We start from the raw sequence: 16,622 nt of genomic DNA on the forward strand, positions 1-16,622 counted from the left end.
ATGGAGCATAATTTGGGTCCACCTGGATAGAAACAGTCAAGAAGCACTGACTCCTGAAACGTCTTCAAGAAGCTCCTCCTGCCACCCAAGGTGGCTCTGCGTCCCCAGGCTGCTTCAAGACTGGCCCTGGAGTTACCCACCACCTACAGCTCTGCCTTCCTTTCCACCTTCTGGTAGAAAGCTCGTTTTTATCTACAACCTGGGCCTCTCCACAGAAATCCAGGCTTGTATATCCAATGACGACCCAACATCTCCACTGGAGCATCTAACAGGCACCTCAGTGTGAATGTGTCCGAAACCAAACCCTACGTCTCCAGCTGTTCCTGCCTCACTGTGCCTCAACTCAAGTATTGCTCTGCCTGTAATCCAGTTCTCCAATCAAACACCAAAGAGTGGTTCTTGAGTCCTCGCCTTTTCTCATGCCCACGTGCAAACCCTCAGCAAATGCAGGCAGTTGCACCAAATGTAACCCAAAGCCACCCGTTTCTCACTAACTTCACTGTTCTTCCTCCCACCTCCCAAGAATTCAGGTCTTCATTATTTCTTACTTAGACAACTGCAGAAGCCTCCTCCCTGGACTTGCTACTTCCACTTTTGCCCCTATGTGGAGCAGCCAGAGGGAGCCTTTAAAAAATATACATCTGATAAACCCTCCAGTGGCTTCCCATTAAATTAAAATTAAATACAAAGCCCTTGGTCTGCAAGGCCCTACGTAAGCTACGTCCCACCTGACTCTCCTTGGGTATCATCTCCTGCCATTCTCCCCTTCTCTTACTCCCTCTGCCACCCTGATCGTCCGCCTGTTCCTTGATAACGCCCACATGACCCCACCCCAGGGCCTTTGTACTTACTGTTCCCTCAGATGTTGCCTGGCCACTACCTTACTTTGTTCATTTCACAGCTCAAAAGTCACCTCTTAGAGACCTTCCCTGCCTGTCCTAATAAAAATCGCATCTCCCAGCATTCTCTGTCTCCTCACCCTGCTTCATGTTCCTCATTGCCCTTTCCACTATGGTGTATTTTATTCATATGTATATTTCTTTTATTGCCTGTTCCTTCCACTTGAATGCAGTCCCCACAAGGGCAGGGATATTTGTCTGTTTTCTTCCCTGGGATATCTAGGGTTGCCAAGTTTAGCAAATACAAATACAGGATACCCAGTTAAATTTGAATTTTAGACAATGAATGCTTTTCTTAGTAGAAGTATGTCCAAAATAGTATGTGGGACACACATAAACTAAGAAGTTATTCATTGTTTACCTGAAATTCAAATTTAAGTGGACATCCTGTATTTTTATCTGGCAACCCCAGCTGTATCCCCAGATCCTAGACTGGTACCCAGTACATGGTAGCTTCTCACTAAAAAGCAGCTGAAGGAAAGAATGGAAGAATGGCGCCCAACAGAGCTTCTACCTGAGATCAATCAGTGAATAAAACTGCACCACTAGGAGAACCCAAAGTCCCTTCTTTGCTCAGCTTTATGGGACTCAACAGGGATGTCCTGAAATTTAGCATGTTTTGTAGCCTTGGCAGCCCAGCCTCTAGCCTGGTTCCAATACCTGTAATTATTTGTAGAGAAATAACATGTCATCTGACCCAGTGGCTTCAGGGAAATTCTACCTGCACATGTTGCTTAAAAAGAAAAAGAGCCTGGTACAGTGGTGCACACCTGTAGTTCCAGCTACCTGGAGACTGAGATGGAAGGATCGCTCAAGCCCAGGAGTCTGAGATGGCAATGTGTGACAATTTCACCTGTGAAAACCACAGCACTTCAGCCTAGGCAACACAGCAAGACCCCGTCTCCAAAACAAGGAGTGAGAGAAAAAAAAAAGACTATTATAAAAGACAATGTTCTGTTATAGAAAATATGTAAATAGCTTCTTGAGGTTTTTTGGGTTTTTTTGTTTGTTTGTTTGTTTGTTTGTTTGAGATGGAGTTTCGCTCTTGTTGCCCAGGCTGGAGTGCAACAGTGCAATCTCAGCTCACCGCAACTTCTGCCTCCCAGGTGCAAGCGGTTCTCCTGCCTCAGCCTCCCGAATAGCTGGGATTATAGGCATGTGCCACCACACCCAGCTAATTTGAGTTCTTTATAACAAGACTGGTACATTCGAACCCCTTCCACCCCTTCCAGGCTGACTTTCCTGCTGAAGGTCAATGGCATGAAGACATAAATGTCTGACCAAGCCTGGAGTGATCTTGTGATACATTAAAGAACAACCCAGAGCTGGGAGGCCCAGGATCCAAACTGAGTTCTTCCTCTCACTCTGTGACCTTTAAGCAAGACAGCTTCAGTGCCTCAGTTTCTCTGTCTGTAAAATGGGAAGAGATGAATTAGATAATACCTGAGTTACCATTTCAGCTCTAAAATTCAAGGATTGTTTAACAAGGAAAACCAAGCTAATCTGAGTAGCAGCCGGGGCTCGCTTCATGGGATGTGACATGCAGAGTCACACGGCATTCCGCACCTGGAACAACCTGTGCTTAGAAGGAGCCTGCACTTGTTTGAATGCTCTGCTGTTGACATTTTTTAAATTCTGAATACTTTTTGAACAAGAGGCGATGCATTTTCATTTCGCACAATGCCCTGAAAATTATGTAGCCGGCTCTGATAGTGTACAAGTGCTCCTCACCTTATGGTGGGTGATATCCCGATATACCCACGATACACTGAACATATTGTTGGGTTGAAAATGCATTTAGGCAGGGCATGGTGGCTCACGTCTATAATCCCAGCACTTTGGGAGGCTGAGGCAGGAGGATGGCCTGAGGCCAGGAGTTTGAGACCAGCCTAGGCAACATAGTAAGATCCTGTCTCTATGAAAAATAAAAATACATTAGCCAGGCTCCCATTTGAGCCCAGGAGCTTGAGGCTGCAGTGAGCCATGATCGCACCACTGCATTCCAAAAGAGTAAGACCCCATGTCTAAAAAATAATAATAATGATAGGCCAAGCACGGTGGCTCATGCAAGCCTGTAATCCCAGCACTTTGGGAAGCCAAGGTGGGTGGATCACCTAAGGTCAGGAGTTCGAGACCAGCCTGGCCAATGTGGTGAAACCCCATCTCTACTAAAAATACAAAAAATAGCCAGGCATGGTGGTGGGCGCCTGTAATTCCAGCTACTCGGGTGGCTGAGGCAGGAGAATCGCTTGAACCTGGGAGGTGGAGGTTGCAGTGAGCCGAGATTGCGCCGTTGTACTCCAGCCTGGGTGACAAGAGCGAAACTCCATCTCAAAAAATAATAATAATAATAATAATAAATACAAAGAAAATGCCTTTAATATGCTTAACCCACTGAACACCATAGCTTAGTCTAGCCTACCTTAAATATGCCCAGAACATTTACAGTCACCTACACAATTGATTTTGGGCAAAATAACCCAACACAAAGACTACTTTATAATGAGGTGTTGAATATCTTCTGTAATTTATTGAATACTATGCCAAAAGAGAAAAACAGAATGGTTTATGGCTACCCAAAGTACAGTTTCTACTGAACTCATATCGCTTTCACACCATCGTAAAGAAAGCCTAAGTCAAACATCATAAGTCAGGGACCATCTGTATAACACATAAGTCACAAATTTTCATCATGAACTCCATGTCCTAACAACCTCCCATTATAATAAAACACTGCTTATAAAAGGCAGGCATTGAAACGTTTTAAGTCGGATTCAAAAAGTGGGAACATTCTTTACCAGACTCCAGAAACCATCTCCCTTCAACGGAAGCATTCCCTGGGACTCATGATCACTCTAGGTGTTAATATATAACTTATACACAGATGCATTTGACTCCAGCAAGGCTGGCACTAAGGTGAGGCAAGAGAGGTAAAATGAAAGAGGGCACCAAAAACTCAGTAATTAGATAAATTATATCTTCCCTCCATGTTTTAAAACATCAAAATGAATGCAAAAAAAAATCCTCGCTGAACAAGCTATTATAATTTTAATAAAGACAGGGTCAGTAACAGTCCATGTGAGCCACACTGCACCCTAAGGCCAAAGGGAAAATGAGTAATGTTGATCTTGTCTTTATTTAACATTTTTATTTATTTATTTTTTTGAGACAGGGTCCCACTCAGTCACCCAGGATGGAGTGCAGTGGCGAGAGCATGGCTCACTGCAGCTTCAACCTCCCCAGCTCAGATGATCTGCTCACCTCAGCCTCCTAGTAGTTGGGGCTACAGGCTCCTGCCACCTGCCCTGCTATTTTTTTTTTTTTTTTTTTTTTTTTTTCTGGAGAGACAAGGTCTCACTATGTTGCCTAGGTGGGTCTTGAACTGGGCTCAAGCTACCGCATCTGGCCTTTTTAAAAAAAGCTTATCATGGAGTTTTGGCATTAATTTTGTTTTTAAAATATTATATTAGGTCGGGCGCAGTGGCTCATGCCTGTAATCCCAGCACGTTGGGAGGCCAAGGTGGGCAGATCATGAGGTCAGTAGATCAAGACCATCCTGGCTAACATGGTGAAACCCAATCTCTACTAAAAATACAAAAAGTTAGCCGGGTGTGGTGGCGGGTGCCTGTAGTCCCAGCTACTCGGGAGGCTGAGGGAGGAGAATGGCATGAACCTGGGAGGCGGAGCTTGCAGTGAGCGGAGATCACGCCACTGCACTCCAGCCTGGGCGACAGAGCGAGGCTCCATCTCAAAAAAAAAAAAAAATGTGTATTAAAATATGGTTCATCCTGGGCTCACGCCTGTAATCCCAGCATTTTGGGAGGCCAAGGTGGGAGGATTGCTTGAGCCCAGGAGTTCAAGACCAGCCTGGGCAATATAGTGACACCCCATCTTTATGAAGCTGAAACAGGAGGATGGCTTGAGCCCAGGAGGCTGACGCTGCAGTGAGCCGTGTTTGTGCCACTGCACTCCAGCCCAGGTGACAGAGCAAGTACCTGTCTCAAATATATATACATTTCATATATGTATGTGTGTCTGTGTGTGTATATATATATACATATAGTTCATCCTGATTACTGAATTTCTTGCATTTTGCTCCCCCAAATGCCTCATTGGCTTCCTCATGCTCTTGCAAAGCCATTTTTAGGGATGAGCTCCTTATAGATTGAGAAAACAAGACAGTTTCAAACCTGACTTGCACTCCAATCTATCATCTCCTACAGAGTCTTTTAAAGCCCGAAGAGGACTTATCTGTTGTGAGAAAACTATTTTCCAAGAGGGGATTGCAGCAAAAGGCCGTTAGTTGAATATGCCACCCTCCCACTGGGCAGGCACTGATGGCCATCAGTACCTCGTAAGACAGCAGGGTTCTACTAAAAGCCAACACCCAAATCAACGTGTGGACTGTAGGGAGATGCCCCATTTGACAGCAGTAGAAGTCACAGGTCTGCAGGAGCTCCGCCAAGTCCATCCTGCAGGCATATTATGTTTGGCCTGCCCAGTAATTTATTTTTAATCTGAACTAACATTTTTATTTTTTTTAATTTTATATTAAGTTCTGGGATACATGTGCAGGACGTGCAGGTTTGTTACATCAGTAAACATGTGTCATGGTGGTTTGCTGCACCCATCAACCCATCACCTAGGTACTAAGCCCCACATGCATTAGCTATTTATCCTGATGCTCTCCCTCCCGCACCTTCCTGGCAAGGCCCCAGTGCTTGTTGTTTCCCTCCCTGTGTCCATGACGAGCTAACATTTTTAAATTGGGAGATTTCACATAAAAGTCCAAATTTCCAACTTCTTAAAAAAAAAAGGCAGGCAGATCCCGCCACTCCAGGCCTACATTCCCATATGGACCAATCGGCTGGAGATGAGTAGAGGCTGTTCCCTGGGGATGCCCTCCTCAGTTTGCCCCAGCCCCCACCTGTCTTCCTCATTCATTTGTTCCACCTGCCGGGAGCCTGTGAGCTTGAGCGCCCGGGCTGCAGATTCTTGATTCCTTCCACCTGGTCCCCGCACAACTACTTTGCCCTGGTTTCGTTTCTCCTCTTTGTTCCTTGCTTTCTAGCATGTTCCCCTCTGTCTTGGGTAAAAACGTTTAGAAGGAGGGCAGGCATGCTGGGCGCGGTGGCTCATGCCTGTAATCCCAGCACTTTGGGAGGCCGAGGTGGGTGGATCACGAGGTCAAGAGATCGAGACCATCCTGGCTAACACGGTGAAACCCCGTCTCTACTAAAAATACAAAAAATTAGCCGGGCATGGTGGCAGGTGCCTGTAGTTCCAGCTACTCGGGAGGCTGAGGCAGGAGAATGGCATGAACCCGGAAAGCAGGAGCTTGCAGTGAGCCGAGATCATGCCACTGCACTCCAGCCTGGGCGACAGAGCAAGACTCCATCTCAAAAAAAAAAAAAAAAAAAAAAAAAGAGGGAGGGCAGGCTCAGTAAACCTGCCTCCCCCTTAAACGACGGTCCTTGATCTTAACTGAACAGGAGATGCCGCCATCCCTCTGCCAGGGAGGCTCCATCTTCTACCAAGGTAGAACCTCAAGGGGCAGGGTGGGTAGGGCTGGTTCGTTAGGGGATAGAGTATTGGTTAATATCTGCCCATCCCCACAATCATTTCTCACTCAATGTACCTGTCACCGTCGGCCCACTGTCCCCCCTCAGTCACCCAAGCTGTCTTCCCCTGTATGCCCCAAGATCATTTCTCTCTCCATTCTCTTCCCTGCCATATTCTTTGCAGACTCAAACATCTGTGCCGATTTCCTAATCTTTGAAGTCAGGGAGTGATGAGGACAAGCTGGCTGACTCAGAGGAACCCATCATCAGCTCCCATCCGCACAACTAAACCCTGGAGCACACATCCCCACCGCCTCCAAAAAAGCACAGGACATCGGCTGTTCTCTCCCTCTTTTGCTTCTCCATCAACACAATCACTAGACCTCACCTAAGCTCATAGTCACTTAGCTTATAAATGACTTCCTATGTCTCCCCCAACTTCACAAAAACATCTCTATCTGACTTTCAAATGCAAACGGGCATGTCTCATAGATGTTGGATTTTTCTCCCCACCACCTCGCCAGGAGCTCTGCATCTGTTAGACTCTCCACAAGCACCTCTGGACTCAGTGGCTCAGTGATTGAAGTGGGTCATCAGGACCCTACAGAAAAGACCCCAGAGGCTTGGTAGAAAGTGGATTTGTCCCTACAGGAACTCCTGAAAGTTACTGAGCTGGAGGAAAGAAAGAAATTGAATTTAAAACAATAGTAAAAATGGAAGCTAACAGGAACTGACCACTTTGTCTTTGCTGAGAGCTTCACAGACACGATTTCCTTTCAACCTTAAAGTACCCCCATGTGTAAGAATTACTAATAGCCCACTTTTCAGTTAAGGAAATGAGGGCGTGCAGCAGGTTGTGGTGTGACTTGCAAAGTCACACGTGCACCATGAAAATGGTTTTGTCTCGCACAAGTCTGATACTCATTACTGAGTCATGCTATTCCTGGGTGATTAGCTAAGGGTGGATTTGCCGAGGGACATTTCTGGATCAAGATGAAACCCCGAAAAGTCTTCATGACTGCCAGTGATAGCGGAGGGTGGAGGAGGAGCTGACGAGGGGAATCCAGGCGGGGCTGACAAGAAAGCACATCTGAAGTGGTTCGAATATTCATAGGATTGATGGCATCTACCCCTAGGTACCAAAGCCAGGGACCATCCCTGTGGAACCCTGGGGCTCGAGGGAACACAGTTTGAGAACCCTAAAGAAGAAAGCTCTATGGACTGGGAGGCACTGCTTCTGAGCACCTCTCCTGCCCCACACTGGCCCCAGCCATCTTCATCTCCTGCCTGGACCACTGCAGCAGCCTCCTGTTTGCCTGCCTAGCATTCACTCTTACCTGGCTAGAGGCTGCTCTCCCCTTAATGGGCAGCATGACCATTTGAAAAGATTCATTAGACCACATACCACTGCTGCTGAACATTCCCCCAGGGGCTCCTGATTACCCCAGGAATGAACTTCAGACTCCTTACAAGATCCTATGTGGGCCGGGTGCGGTGGCTCATGCCTGTAATCCCAGCACTTTGGGAGGCCGAGTCAGGTGGATCATGAGGTCAGGAGATCGAGACCATCCTGGCTAACACAGTGAAACCCCGTCTCTACTAAAAATACAAAAAATTAGCTGGGTGTGGTGGCGGGCGCCTGTAGTCCCAGCTACTCGGGAGGCTGAAGCAGGAAAATGGCATGAATCCGGGAGGCAGAGCTTACAGTAAGCTGAGATTGCCGCCATTGCACTCCAGCCTGGGCGACAGAGTGAGACTCCATCTCAAAAAAAAAAAAAGATCCTATGTGATCCTGTCCCACGATCTTGTCTCCATCATGCTCCCCCCTGCCCCTTCTGATCCAGCCCCACTGGGCTCCTTGCTGTTCACTGAGCATCCCGAGCACATGCCTCTCCTCAGGGCCTTTGCACACATCTCTCATTCTGCCTGGAATGCTCTTCCTCCAGACATCTTTCAGGCGGATTCCTCACCATTCAGGGGTCAACCAAAAAAAAGATATTGCCTTAGAGAGGAAGGGCTATCCAGCCCGAATGAGGAATCCTACTCTTGTAGATTGAATCGTCCCTCCTGACCCTACCAAAAAAATATATTCAAGTCCTAACTCTAGATCCTATGAATGGGACCTTATTTGGAAATAGTGTCTTTGCAGATGTAATCAAGTTCAGATGAAGTCATACTAGACTTAAAGGGGTCCAGGCTAATGACAGCTGTCCCCGTGAGAAGAGGAATCAACGCACATGCACTCGGGAAGAAGGTCACATGAAGACAGAGGCAGAGATGGGAGTGACACAGCCACAGGCCACAGAGGGCCAAGGGTCTCCAGGAGCCACTGGAAGCTGGGAGAGACAAAGAAGGGTTTCCTCCTAGAGGCTTCAGGGAGAGCATGGCCCTGTGACACCTTGATTCAAACTTCCAGCCTCTAGAACTGTGAGAGAATAAATATGTATTGTTTAAAGCCATTCAATTTGTGGTCATTTGTTATAGCAGCCACTGGAAACTACTACACCCACCCACTCACCAGACACACACACACCCCAAGTCGTTCGCAACTCCATTCTCCTTTTAACCGTAACAGTGGCCTTTAGACTTCCTTTGGTCCCTGGTCCTTGACGGCATCTGAAGTCATCCTGGCTATTTCCTGGCAAGCCTCATGAGGCCATGCTCTGTATCTGCCTCGTTCACCGCTGAATCCCCAGCATCTTGGAAAGTACCCGGCACGTGATAGATCCCCAAACATCTTGGTGAAAACACATTAAATGGTCAAGGGGGCATCTAAGAGGAGATGGAAACTGGGCTGGGCCTTCAAGAAAGATGTGAAGGAAAGGAGAGAAACCCAGATAGGAAGCCTCACTCAAGCACAGGCAAAGAGAGGGACCAACAGTGCCCGTGAGGAGGAGCGATAGCACAGGCAAAGGCCAGCATGGAAGCAGCAATTTTGCTGGAGCCCGGAGCCCCGGAGTGTCAGGGGAAAGAAACACCCAGCTGGGCTTCAGCCACCCAGAGAAGCTCTGAGGAAAGGAGCCCTGGATAGGTCCATTGTGATAGAGAGCCAGAGGGAGGGGATGGGGGCTGCTAGGAGTCATTGCGTGGTGCAGAAAGTCAAGCAGGAAGGGAAGAGATTCCCCTGACTCCAGACTTCGTGGCGGGCTGGCTCCTTTAGGGGGCTGGGGCCTTCCTCTTCAGCTCATCTTGGCTGAATAGTCCTGCTGCAGGAAGCAGTAAAGACTGGACCACGGAGCCCTTAAAAACCAAGCTTTTGGCATCAGCTGGGCCTAGGGCTGCCCCATAAAATGCCTTGACCACTCCCCGTGTTCTCTAAAACGAGGGTCCTACTCTATACCAAGCTCTCAGGGTTTTTTGGGTGTGTGTGAGAATCCAATGAGATAATATCTGTAAAGTGGCTGGCCTTAGGGTACGCATCCAGTAGGGAAAAGATGATCGCCCTATTATTATTATTCAGCATTACAGTCAGGGAGCAACAGGGGTGTGGGTTTGAATCCAAGCTCCACCACTCGCTAGGGCTGCGACTCTGGTGAGTGACTCTATCTCCCTGTACAAAATGGGGAGGACAGGAGAGAGGATGCTTGAGGTGGTACATGAAAGGCCTTGGCATGGTGCCTGACACACGGTTGACACTCAGTGAGTGGTGGCTGCTGTCACTGTCATTGTCATTTGTGGCTTGTTGCTGTTATTGGGGGCTTATTTATTCCAGAAAACAAGAGACATGTGAGTATCTGTTGGATGGCCCAGGAGAAATCCTACTGAGGTCACCAGCTCTGGCTGGGACAATGTGGAAGTCAAAAGGTCACTATCATTGTTAAAAGGAAGCAGAAGAGAGTGAGACACAATGAGAGTGCAGTCCTTCAGCTTGTCCGAATGCTGTGGTCCTAACAAGCCACAGAACTTCTCCTGCGCTGCACTCATTCCTAACTCATTCATTCATCCATCCATTTAACCAAAAGAATTACTGAACACCTACTAAGTGCCAGGCACTCTCCTAGCACTGAAGATACAGTGGTGACCAAGACAGGTGTGGTTTCTGGTTCCTGGAGTTCAAATCTGTTGGAGGACATGGACAAATAGTCAGATAATTACCATCAGTGTGATTAGTACCAGGATGCAAGCAGCACAGGACAGAGGCCAGCAGAGCCCAGAGGAGGCCTCCCATCCAGGCTGGGCAGTCAGAGATTCTCAAATTCCTGTTCTAGCAAAGGAACAAAAATAGGAACCTGGCCGGCCATGGTGGCTCATGCCTGTAAACTCAGCACTTTGGGAGGCCAAGATGGGAGTATTACTTGAGCCCAGGAATTCAAGACCAGCCTGGGAATCATAGCAAGACCCCATCTCTACAAACAATTTAAAAAGTTAGCCAGGTATGGTGGTGCACCCCTCCAGTCCCAGCTACCCAGCAGGCTGAGGTGGGAAGATTGCTTGAGCCCAGGAGGTCAAGGCTACAGTGAGCCATGATCGCACCACTGCACTCCATGCTGGGCAACAGAGTGAGACCCTGTCTCAAAAATAAAAAAATAGAAACTTGACTGGCTTCTTCCAGTCAGGAAGTATAAATAATCAGTCATTTACATATTAAGTGTGAGTTATCCAATGAGAAAACGCATGAGAAAGTATTTAGTAATTGGATTTAGGCATTGGTTTTTTTTTTGGGGGGGGGGCGAGGTAAATGTTGAAATAATAAATTATACAATAGTAATGACCGCAATTATTTTTTGAATGGGTACCTTCTGGATTATATTGTTTATTAAAGGATTGAGAACTTCCATAGATTATTTGCTGTTTCCCCTGCTTCCTACCACCCTCCAAAGACTTCTACTGCCTGGGACCCTCCCCACAATTCAGCAAATAAATAGTTAAAGCCTGGCCCAGCAGAGAAGTGTCTAGGGGCCCTGCTCCTACGGTTCTGATTGGTTTGTATCTGGTTGTTACATTTACTAAATATTATTCTGGGTAATATTAATATCACTCATAACATGGGGAAATTGAGGCACAAGTGAAGTAACTCATACAAGTGGCCAAGATTTGAACCTCTGATTCAGACCTCAAGCTGTTAACCTCTTGGATAGTAGCAATGTTACCTGGGACCCAGTGGAGACTCACAGAAATAGGAGACCCGATCCCTGGCCTCAGGGGGCTTGTAATCTAGCCAAAGAAAGTTCTTAATAAAGTTAGTCAGGGGAGTGTCTGGTGAAAGTGTGATTTTCTCTGGAGTCTGAGAAGAGAGGCTTGCAAGCTGGAGGGGCTTCCTGGACGAAGGGCCATCTGGGTAGCAAGGGAAAGACTAGCCAGGAGGAGGGGTCCCTGGGAGGGGCTCTCAGTACAGAAAGCAGCATGGGCTTTGGAGCTGCCACACTGGCTGGCTGAGGACTTTCTTCTTCTACTAAGAGTGGAAGCCTTATGCTTTCATTTCCCTGAGGGAAATCAAAGCAAGAAGCCCTCGCTAAAGCACAAATCAGCTGCTGCCTCAGTTTCACCACCTCTAGCAATAAGACTTATACCCTCCACATCCTCCCATATGTCTCTTTCCCTTCCAGCATATGTCAGGGAACAACGTGGTATTGGGGAAAGATCCCAGAACCAGGCTCTGGTCCCACCTCGGTCACCTCATCTGTCAAATGGTATAAAAAATTATGATGATGTTATTGAGTTTCAGAGACAGCAGAGCATATGGTGAAGAGTTCAAATTAAGGCTCTACCACTTTCTTCCTGGATAACACTTGGCCCATTGCCACACATCTCTGTGCCCAACCCCTCCTCCAGGAAGGAGACCATGATTGCAGTACTTACCATCTACAGTGTTATAACAATTAAAAGACTTAATGCTTGCAGAACACTTAGCCCCTTGTCCTACTCCAGTCAATGATAAATTTATGCTTGCCGTCACCATCTAGGGCAGGAATTGAGCACTCACTGTGTGCCAGTCACCGTGCTCCTTATCTGCTATGTGACCTTGGGCAAAGCCGGGTCTCACTATCCTCAACTGTCAGACAATACTATTTGGTGTGTGTTTACTGCATGTTAAGCACAGAACTGAGCATTTTACATGCATCATTTCATACGATGCTCTTGACAATCCGATGAAGTTGATACTATCATTATTCCTTTTTGCAAATGAGAAAATTGAGGCTTCACAAGCCAAGATCTTAACCCTATCTGTGTCATTATAAAGTTCCAGTAAGTTTAAAAGTACTTTGGAAAGTAGAAAGTACTGCATCTCTTCAAAGAATGTTTACTGTCAAATCCAGTTTCTCCACAGCCTCAGTTTATTGTTTTGCATCTTTAATATAACAGGATTTGCAGCTAATATTTATGGAGCATTGACTATGAGCAAGACACCATTTTCGGTGCCTTATCTGTTTTACCTCATTGAATCTCATAACAACCCTGGAAGAGAGACATAATTATTGGCTCCATTTTACAGATGAGAAAAGTGTGGCACAGAGAAGTTAAGTCACTTGCCCAAGATCACACAGTTGTGATGTGGCCAAGCAGAAATTCTAATGGAAGCAGAAGGCAGGGAGTCTGGGTTTGGGAGAGAACAAAGCTCACCCTGGGTTTGTTTATTCCTGAAATACTTTCCATCATCTCACTTCAGATAAAACTGAACACACCTCTTTCAGATCTTCAGTTTTTCGCAGGGCCAATGCCGCTTTCTGTGCAGAAAGTTTGGAATTTTTTTAAATGCAAATATTTCTCTTCTCTATTTAATGACCCCACCCATTGGATGGGATATTGGGCTTTCCCTCAAGAGACCACCGTGCAGGGCATAGTGGGAGCATTTGGATCAGCCTGTGTCAAGCCAGCTGTCTCCGATGCCTGGAACTGCATTCTATGTGCCCAGTTGCCTTGGCAGACCAAGTGTGGTTCGCCTGGAACAATCTGGTGCCCTTGTCTCCCACATGTACACACACGCACACACACTGGTGTGCATACACCCACAATCCCTGCACGCATGAGCATGGGCTGGGGAGGGTAGCTATTGAACATGCGCACACAACATACCCACATTTTGAAACCTTCGCAGAACTAGTTCATACACCTGGGGCACAGAGTTAGCAGCCTCAATAAAATTCGAGGCTTGTGTTAGATCACACAGTAAAACAGAAGCCCAGTTTCTCATCCAAGTTCTTTCTCTCTCTCTTTCCAAATGAAGCTAAATTTGGCATTAGGCTGACCTCCACCCCCACCACGAGAACATCAAACACCCGGTTTCAGTATTTATGACAGTAAAAACCCTTTCTCGCCCTTAATATATCTGTCATCTGTCTGAGAGCATTGCTTTTACAGATGATACGATATCAGTAAATTTTTTTTGCCATTATGTCATAGGCTTGACCACTAGCAGAGGACAGGATAAACTGGTACCCGTTAAAACGTTCGAAGTCCTGGCAGGGTCTTGCTTTCAAAAGCGCAGCTCAGCTAAAACTATGTGTCATTGAGGTCTGCCGTGGCAAAGCACACCGTTTACCTAACCCAAGGCATTTGGCTTCAATCTAGTTAAAAAAAAAAAAGAAAGAAAGAAAGAAAGAGAGAGAAAGAAAAGAAAGAAAGAAAGAGAGAAGAAAGAAAGAAAGAGAAAGAGAGAAAGAAAAAAGAAAGAAAGAAAGAAAGAAAGAGCCTCTCAGGTTTATTTACTGAAATTGTCATTTCTTCCCCCCCACCCCCACACCCCGAACTTTAATCAGCCACGCAAAGCACAAAACCTACATTCAACTCTGATTTTATGACAGGAGGCTAACTCCTCCTCCGCGAATTTATTTCACTTAACTCTCGAAGCCCCTCCCACTTGGCAGCCAGGCCCCGCAGCCCCCAACGCAGTGCTCCCCTCTGAAAAACACAACGCTTTGCCCATTTCCACTTTTAAAGACCGATTCGTTATTGTGGAGCCAAAGCCCCTCCGCAATCCCGACCAGATGGGACATTTTCATATCTTATGCTCCTTATAGTTAACCCCCTCCCATAAGATCCAAGTGGTGTGATACCAGGACTAAATCCAAGAGAAGGGGGAAAGAAGCAGAAACAGGGAAAGTACAGTGTAATCAGATCCCCAAACAAACTGATGGTACATTGCACTTTAAAGGGGTAGCTGGAGGACTCTATCCAGCAGGCACATCAAAAAGGGGGAAGAAAATAGTTTAAATGTCCCAGAGCATCCGCTGCTGCTGTAACTGTTAGAAAGCAAAGTCTTCCTTACTATACTTGCTGTATAGTAAAATGCCAAGCCTGTTCTCTTAAAAGAAAAAAAAGTAATAATAATAATACTGCAGCGTTATGGCATTTGCTGTCAAAAGCCGAGTGCTGAAACGGTTAAACAGCCAGCGGTTAGTAGCGAGAATCCCTCCCGGTGTCCCGTGGAGAGGAAAATCCTCCCGACAGACTGGCCTAGGGAATCCCGGCCCGGGACACTTCCCTGCCCCCGCGCAAAGTTGTCCAAAGTCGCCTTCCCAAGTGTCCCTTCCCTGGCCGGGGCGCGGGCGCCCCTCCGCGGGCCACGCTACCTGTGCGCCCAGGGCGAGCGGGGTCCCCAGGCCTCCCGCACCGACCTCTGCCGGGAGCTGAAAGTGCTGCCCGGGACGGGAGCAGCAGGAAAGGGCCGGGAGGAGCGAGCGGAAAAGGCTGGAAGGGATCGAGAGTCAGTTACCTTGGTCCACAGACCCCATGATGCGGAGGGGATGGCAGTGCCCCAGTCTGAACGCAGCCTCTCTCTGCATCTGGAGGGCACGGGGGCTTGGCGCGTGTTTGGAAAGGGGGATCTGTTTGTATCGACCAGCAGCCGAGGGGACGCCGTCTTCTCTACCGCGTGCCCGCGGGGCTGCCCTGGCCGAGGAGCCTCGGAGCGACCCGGGAGCTGCGCGCCTCCCGGCTCCCGGCTCGGCGGAGTCGGCGCGGCTCCGCGATCCGGCTTACTCCAGAGGCAACGCGACTTCCTTCCCCGCGCTCCGTGTTTATAGGCTTTCAATGCAGTAAAATAACGGGATTCCCTCACTGTTTCCTCCTGTTTATCCAGCGCCATGGAAACCACTGGATCCCGTCCATCTCCAAAACTAAGGGCTTTCCTGCAAACTTCACACTCAGGAATCCATGACGTCGCCTCCTCCGCGGCCAGCCAGCTCCGTGGCTCCTTCGGCCGCCAGCACAAGTCCCTGATTGTTCGGGAGAAAAGTCTGGGAGAGGGAGCGAAGCGGGCGACGGCGAGAAGAAGGGGGTGGGGGCGTGCGAGTGTCCAAGTCAGCCCTGCAGGAGCTCCAGGCGGCTGTTTGCAAGGAGTGCCCAGCCACCGCCTTCCCTGGCCCGTGGCAGCTTTTCATAAATCAAGCCCGAGACTCCCAAGCCCCCCATTTGCCAAGCGGGCGCCTCTTGGAGAAAGCTGCCCAGGGTTCAAATCAACACCCCAGGTTGTCCAAGCTCCTGGACGTTTGCCCAGGGGCCCTTCCCAGTCCCTCACGGCCTCTGGCTGCCCAGATTTTTGTGTGTTCAAGGATGGTGGGGAGAAGGAAGAGGAGAAGGGGGAGGAAGGAAAAGAAAGAAATAACGGTGCCTTGTGTCAACTCTCCAACTTCGAGAAGTTTTTTTCAAAGAGTTTATTTTTAGATTCATTTAGAAAATCCAAGGTTTCCAGTGATGCTCAGAGGCTCCAGAAATAATGAAATGGCCAAAGAGAAGCTGAAACCAGGCAACCCGTGTGTTTACACATGCTCCGAATAAACAGGAAAATAAAGAGAAAGGATATCATGAACTTTGCACAGTGTCCAGAAGAAAGTCCTTGCGATGCCACGCATGGTTCACAGCAATAGGCCACGAGACCCCCAGAAGGTCCGTGGGGAGGGGGAGAGGGAGAGGTGCAGCGGTCAAGATGCCTTTTCTGGACTTGGACTAGGTCTGCCTCTTCACCTGCCTGCAGGGTGGGAAATTCTGAGCCCAAAGATAAAGCTGGCTTTGAAAATGGACTTCAGATACTGTTGTGAGCTCTGATAAAAGTGTGGATAGCAACCAAGGCTGGTGACTCATCACATACACACCCCCCCTCCCCCCGCACGCTCTTACAGAGAGACTTGAACTTAAAGAGGCATTGAGAGGCAGCTGGCTCCATCCGTGGGACCACTCTGTTTTCCAGTACTGGCCCACAATAGCCTCACTGGGCAGCTCGCAG

At 47.9% G+C, this 16,622-nt stretch overlaps 1 protein-coding gene across 4 annotated transcripts in view; it reads right to left on the minus strand.

Moving 5' to 3' along the window:
* Positions 1 to 15,991, minus strand: part of NFATC2 (nuclear factor of activated T cells 2) — a 178,586-nt gene extending 162,595 nt beyond the window's left edge. The window contains exon 1 of one of the 4 annotated variants that reach the window (XM_063802591.1): positions 15,114 to 15,991. In XM_063802591.1, the coding sequence (XP_063658661.1) occupies positions 15,114 to 15,183 (70 nt within the window). In that variant the 5' untranslated portion in view covers positions 15,184 to 15,991. The remainder of the gene's footprint in view (positions 1 to 15,113) is intronic. The other 3 variants (XM_003317015.7, XM_063802592.1, XM_003953774.6) reach the window with 3 other exon arrangements.
* Positions 15,992 to 16,622: the final 631 nt, after the last annotated feature.

The sequence above is a fragment of the Pan troglodytes genome, chromosome 21 (assembly GCF_028858775.2).
Source record: "Pan troglodytes isolate AG18354 chromosome 21, NHGRI_mPanTro3-v2.0_pri, whole genome shotgun sequence".
NCBI lineage: Eukaryota > Metazoa > Chordata > Mammalia > Primates > Hominidae > Pan > Pan troglodytes.